General features: G+C 40.8%; 1 protein-coding gene across 1 annotated transcript; it reads right to left on the minus strand.

Annotated features, from left to right (window-relative positions):
• Positions 1-1,172: 1,172 nt before the first annotated feature.
• On the minus strand, positions 1,173-4,078 carry LOC106675022 (E3 ubiquitin-protein ligase TRIM21-like). The gene is made up of 2 exons (XM_014408761.3): positions 4,036-4,078; positions 1,173-3,230 (listed from the first exon to the last, which is right to left on the minus strand). Exon 2 carries the CDS (start codon positions 3,221-3,223, stop codon positions 1,562-1,564), a length of 1,662 nt encoding a protein of 553 aa, XP_014264247.2. The 5' UTR covers positions 3,224-3,230; positions 4,036-4,078; the 3' UTR covers positions 1,173-1,561.
• Between the last annotated feature and the right edge of the window lie 2,972 nt (positions 4,079-7,050).

The raw sequence follows: 7,050 nt of genomic DNA on the forward strand, positions 1-7,050 counted from the left end.
TAAAACAGGAAATACTAAAACATGACAACACAACTTAACAGACCTAATACGTGATGAATAATTACAAAACCCCAAAACATAGAAAACCAAGAACAATAACTGCCTAAACTAAAGGAAAATACGAAATAACACAAAACTGATCACATAACAAAATGAGACAAATACAAAGAAAACTCAGAGTGCTGGGTCAGAGACCCAGCCTGTGACAGCCACATTCTCTTGTCCAGCAATATGGCCACCTATTGCCCCTTGTTGGTCGCTGCCATCTTGTAAATCATCTGCTTCACATTCTGGAACAAGCCCCCTCTTTGCTCAGGTAGACATCTTCTCAATTCCTTAATTGGCCTGGAAACCCACTGCTGCTGCTACCAAATATACACACAAAGAGGACGACAAGGGAACAGGCCACAGGTGGGAACACAGCTGACACTAAACTGAATGACGATGCAGGGGAAGCAAAACTGAACAGAATACACATGAGATGGAAGATTAACAAAGCAGGAAGTACAAACACTGAGAGCATGACTAAGACACGTGGGCTTGACACTGGGACTAGGGAGAAAACAGACAGTCATGGGTTTGTGACCGGGAAGGCTGAAAGACAGAGACTATACAGCGGAAAACTGAGCTGAAGAAAAACTAATATAGAACTAGGACATAAACCATGACAAACACAAAAACTAGTTCAAAGATGTCTTAGAGGAGAAGAGAAATTAATTCCGAAATAAAGCCAACATGTGCTGCACAGTGAAGCTGGAATAAAGAAAAAAACAGAGTGAAACACTGAAGCAGCTCTGATGAGCTGAATAATCACTAATCAAACACACACAATGATTTAAATGTTTTAAATAAAGAACAGAGTGGGCCTGGCTAAGAGCGCCCTCTGCTGCATTTTCACTTAAAGTGCTGCATTTTTGTCATCTTAATCCGGGCTGAACATCAGAGAGAAAAAATAATGAAAACTTAGCTGACTAGATGTAACTAAAGAATTGCATTTTCCAAATTTATTTATGACATGTATGATAGATTTCATGCTACTGGCGTAAATGTGGGTCTTTCTAAAAGAACTGGTCTTGCTGTCACTTCAGAGGTAAAAAGGCTGAAGTTCATCGGCTGATTATCTTCAAAGAAGAAATAAAAGTTTAGAATTGTATTTATTGTATTCTGAAAAAGCATGGTGTACATATTAGAAAATATTTTCTGAAATCCTGATTTTGATATTTAAGAAAAGGTGAATGAAAATAATAAAATATTAACATGTTTCCTCAAACGTGTGTACAGTATATGCTTTAATGTCTGTGCCTTTGAACACTGAAAGCAAAAAAAAAGGAGAGTTTCTATTTTGTTATGTTGTAATCATTTTTTCAACTTGAAAACAGTTTAACAAAAACTCAACTGACTCGACTCGGCTTACTGGATTAATTTGCAGCTTCTAACTGTATATCATGATCATGATCAGCAGCTGCAGTTTTCTCAGTTATGTTTTTTATGACTTCTTTTCTGTGTCCGCTGAAAGGTTGAGATGATTCTGTATATGGTCCAGTTTCCACATGGTAAACTATCAGACTGACTGATTGACAGGACAGATGATCAGAGGTTTAATTTTTTTACCACAACTGTTCTCATCATCATTATCAACATTAACGTTGGGACAGAACAATGGGTAGAGTTTCTCAGTGAAGGACCAGCCAGTAAAGGAGTAGATCACATCTACATCATCTACATCATAAAAGGAGACCAGACCCTCCTCATAATCCACAAACACCCCCACCTTCTCAGAACCACGCTGAAGAGAGAGTGGGACTGTGGGATCTTCAAGAGCTCCACAAATGTTTTCATATGCTCCTACTGTCCAGAGACCATTCGCAGGACTCAGTGTGATGACTTCCTTCCTGTTGACTGACTCTCTGACCACTCCTAAAACCCAGTCAGGCTTTTCTTTAACCTGAACCTCAAAGTACAATCTGCCTGAAGAGAAACTCTGCTTTCCTAAAACAAGACGCTCCACAGAAAATCTCTCTGGGTTGTCTGGAAGATCATTCTCCTCTCCACCACAGTGTACTTGTTTTCCATCATCAGACAGGATGAGATAAGGATGTGCTGTATCAGGATCAAGAGTCATATCCACTGCATACTGCTGGACCCTCTTCAGCTCAGCCTCAAACAGCTTCTTCATGTCTTTACTGAGAGTCTCCTTCAGCCGACCCACAGCTCTCACCACAGTCCCCTCATATGATGGTGGATGGATACTGACCTCTGTCCAGTCCTTGGTGGTTGGAGCAGCTTTCAGGGATGAGAAGCCTTGGAGGAGGTGGAGGTGATCTTTAGAGCGTGAGAGCTGCTCCACCTCAGAGCTTCTCTTCATCAGCTCAGAGATTTCCTGTTCCAGATCTGTGATGAAACCTTCAGCCTGTTTCTCTGTTGTTTCCTGTTTATCTTCAATCTCCTTTATGAGCTCGTTCAGACGTCTGTCAACAGACTCCTTCAGAGCAGTGAAGACCTGAACACCTTCTGCTTTCTCTCTGTCTGCAGCATCTTTACTCCTCTTCTCTGACTCTTTGATCTCCTGAATCTTCAGTCGTCTCTTCTGGATCATCTGTTCAATTTCAGCCTCAGTCTCCCCCAGCTCTGCCTTCTTTCCTTCATATTCTTCTCTCAGAGGAACAAACGCATGAGTCTTGTGGTCAAAAACACAGCAGAGCATGCAGACACATGTCTGATCGTTCTTACAGAACAGCTCCAGAGGTTTATCATGCTTCATACACATCCTGCCTTCCAGGTTCTCCTCAGGATCGATCAGCTGATGTCTTTTCAGCCGTGAAGCTGTCAGGTGAGGCTCCAGGTGAGTCTGACAGTAGGAGGCCAGACACACCAGACAGGACTTCAGGGCCTTCAGTTTGGTTCCAGTGCAGATGTCACAGGGAACTTCTCCTGGTTTGGCAGCTTGTTGCTCTGAGCTGCTGCTGCTGACTTTCTGCTGAGTTTCATGTCTGAACTGAGAAACCATCTCAGAGATGAAAGTGTTGATGTGCAGCTCAGGTCTGACTTCAAATGCCTTTTTACACACAGGACACTGACACCTCTCACTGATATCCCAGTGTTGACTGATGCAGATATTGCAGAAGTTGTGTCCACATGGTGTGGAGACTGGATCAGTGAAGACATTCAGACAGATGGAGCACAGAGACTGATCTTCAGATAAAAGACAGCTGGCAGCAGACATGTCTGCACTGAGTGAGAAAGAAAAGAAAATGTTTTTATTTTAAATTCAGTTTTAATCATATTTAAAGAAGACTTGTTCTGCTTTTTCTTCCTTTCTGTCTTATGTCTCCTTTTCCAGTGCTGGATAGTCAAGATAAACATGATGAAAGTTTGAAATAATAAAGTCAGTGTATGTGAAATTAATCCCTGTGATCCCAAAGTTCACATGTCACACTGCTCTAAATAAAAAGTATCACACTGTTCTTTTAGTCTTAGATCTGTTTGAAGATAGAAATCGAAGGGATGATGTTGAATGTCATCAGTGTGAATGCCCCTGAGAGCTCAAGTTAGTCTCTCTTCTGATTTCTATCCCCAGACCACCGGGCAATGGAGAAAGCTAACCAAGAGGTATAAGCTGCCCTTTGGTGTTTTGCCTCCTTTAACCAGTCCTCCTGAGCTTCAAACTGTCCTGATCAAATACACACATGACTTCCACTGCTCTCTCTACTGGTCTTTCCCCATTAAAGTCTTTACTGGGTTACCAACTACCATAAATCATCTGCTGTCAAAGATAAGATTACTGTTTCCTCACTACAACATCTTGCATGTTGGTAGTTAGGGAGGTCCACATGAGAAGGCCCTCTAAGCAAAATAGGCATCTGGCCAACCACTGGATCCCATCACCAAGATACCGCCCATGTCAGAAAGTCTGACCAAAAAGTCCACAACGTATGTGTCTTTACAATACAAGTCAAAGAAACTCTCACCCCTTAAAATTTAAAACAATGTGAATGAACAAGTTGCTGTGAAAGTGAGTGTCATGAGTTCACTTACCAATGTTTGTAAAGACTCTGCTGTGTTGTTGAGGAAAACCTGATGGATCCAGTTAACCCTGAGATTAGAGATTTAATTGTAAACTTCATTGTCTGTGGAGGATGATCCACATTTAGACTTTTAAACAGTTCAATCATGATCATCTGTACTCACCAGTGTTGGAGAGAAGCTCTGCTGTGCTGATATGAAAGGATCAGTGAGCTCAGTTTAATGTTCCTTTGAAAAGAAACTGATTCCGCTCAAGTGAATTTCTATTGTTACACATGCTTTTAGTTTCATCCTTCATTAACATCCAACTTTCATCAGTGGAATGTCATCCATCTAGAGTTTTGTGTCACATCTTACTACATTTATTTTAATGGTTTATTTAATTCTAATAATTTACAATACACTGTATCGGTTCACATGGTTCAACAACCAAAGAAACAACAAAGTTTATCAGTTTTCAGCCAATCACAGCTCAAGATTACCAAAGAGTTGTCCAAATAAGAAAACTCATGTTTGTCACAGAAGTGGGTGTAGGGTTGTTTTTGTATTTGATGTTTGATTCCTAAACTGTGAAAGAGGAGAGTTTAAATGTAGACATTTAAAACAGCCTGATCATGGTCACCTGTATAAGCTGTGTTGGACAGAAGCCCTGCTGTGTTGTAGCAAAAGACTCAATGAGTAAAGTTTTAGGTTCTTTTAAAGAGAAATAGATTTTTGCTCAGGTGTATCTCTCACTTTCATTTCTGAATTCTGACGCTGAATTTCTCATCCTTCAGGTTTTCCCCCACCTCTTTCAGCAGGTGAGAGACATTGTTTACCAGTAGACATTCAATTGGAAGTGAAGCTCACTGTAATGTTGTAAATATCTTTAAACTGGTGTTGTAACTGCTTTTTTTTTCAGGGTGGGGTAAACTGCACATCATGCATCTTTACTGACTTTAAAAAAAAATAAGAATTGGGTGCACAACTTTGAACTTATTTAGGTTTTTCTCTAAACGTAGTCAAGTTTACATACAGGCTCAAATATAAACATGCACGCCACTAATAAATGTCTCTTCTGGCAAGTTTCCTTTTGATCAGAAAGCTTTTGAACTCTGGCTAGATATTTGCAGAGACTCTCTTTGGTAGAAATGCAAATGCCAAGAGTTTCCTGATATGGACTTAACCCACACATTTTCAAAGAATTTCACAGCAAATCAGCCCCAGAGCATGATTTATGACAGTTCTTAGGTCCAATTGACTTTTCTCACCCAAACATACTCATCATTGTGTCCGAATAATTCCATCTTTGTCTGATCTGACCATAAAAAATTCTCCAGAAGACATTTAGCTTGTCCATGTAGTCAGCTGTAAATTTTAGTCATTGAACATTGGACACTTTTAAAACCCGTCTGAAAACCCAGTTTTAATCCTTGACTTTTAAATCAGAATGAGCTTGTATTACTTTTATTTATCTTATTTCTTACTCAAATCTTCTAATTTTATGATTCTTTTTCTTAACTCTTATCATGTCTCCCTTTGTTTTTATTTCTCTCAATTATCTTAATTGTACACCACCTTGGTCAACGGTTCTTGTTTTAAATGTGCTATATAAATACATTTATAAATCAGGTTGCTCTTCTCTCACGAACAATTGCAACAGTGCAGTAGGACGAAATCGCACCAATCACAAACTTTTGACCTATTGGATTTGACTTGACTGAACACTGACTATTAAGCCGGCAAGACTGACATATCTGAGCTGAGATAGGATTCTGACTGTTATTATTATTGCTGTCACTGTATTTTATTTTATGTTTTCATTCCTGTTCATGAAATGCTGTTAAATTGTTGCTAAATAGTTTAATACAATTCATAGCAACTTTACCTGTGGCTCCAGTCATTCTTCTCCACGCAACTCACTTTATCCCTCCTACGAATCTAGCTATTGGCCCATTCTCTCCATCTTACTTTAATTTCCCCTACCCTATCCTGTACTTGGCTACAGAAACCTCAAGGCCACTGGATGTTTGAAATTGCTACATGATGATGTGTTTCCCTCTTTATGCACTGAAGCTGGCACGTTCCCTGAGTTTTTCCAGCAAGATGGTGCACCACCACATTATGGGTGCCAGGTCCGAGCATTCCTAGATGAACAGTTTCCTGGAAAGTGGATTGGTCATGTCATGGGCCAGTTGAATGGCCCCCAAGATCTCCCGATCTGACCCCCTTAGACTTTTATCTTTGGGGTCATCTGAAGGCAATTGTCTATGGTGTGAAGATACGAGATGTGCAGCACCTGAAACTATGGATACTGGATGCCTGTGCTGGCATTTCTCCTGCGGTGTTGCTATCAGTGTGTGAAGAGTGGGAGAAGAGGGTTGCATTGACAATCCAACACAATGGGCAGCACATTAACCACTAACCCTCCTATGCAGGGAAAGACACATACACCGGTGGCGAGGCGGCCGCCGATCGACCGGTGGTGGCTAACGTGGAGCTCAATCGTGGATAAGGGAAACCGAAGGCAGGAGAAGCAGGCTGCTGCCGGTCCGAGCGTGAGGTGAACTGAATTTCAGGTAAGAAGTTACGAACTGCACTCTATTTGGGTCAGATATAAACCGAGTTTAGGTGTAGTTTATTTTCGTTGTGCTGACAGTTACAATAACTCGTTCTGCGTGCTAGCTAGCACGACAGCTGTGTGCACCTAAGTTACTGATGTTGAACTTTATGACAGCCTCCCCTGTCATTCTCTCGCCTGTTGAAACTTCAATCATGAAACTGATCAATGATCGGCTTTTCTCTCGTTTGTTCATTGCGCTAAACAACAGCAGCACGGTTAAGCTTGATCAGCTGTTGTTAGAATTCATTTAATTTTAATTTCTAGTATCAGCTGATGTTTGCTGGAGCCACAGCTGTAAAAAAGGGCTGGTCGAAACCAGGAGATGTCCTTACTGAATCATCAGAGCTGAACTGGTGATGGAGAAACAGGTTTACCTTTTAGGTGACATGAATGAGTTGAAGGAAAGTTATCAACTGTTTCTGAGA

Source organism: Maylandia zebra, linkage group LG23 (assembly GCF_041146795.1).
Source record: "Maylandia zebra isolate NMK-2024a linkage group LG23, Mzebra_GT3a, whole genome shotgun sequence".
NCBI classification, from domain to species: Eukaryota; Metazoa; Chordata; class Actinopteri; order Cichliformes; family Cichlidae; genus Maylandia; species Maylandia zebra.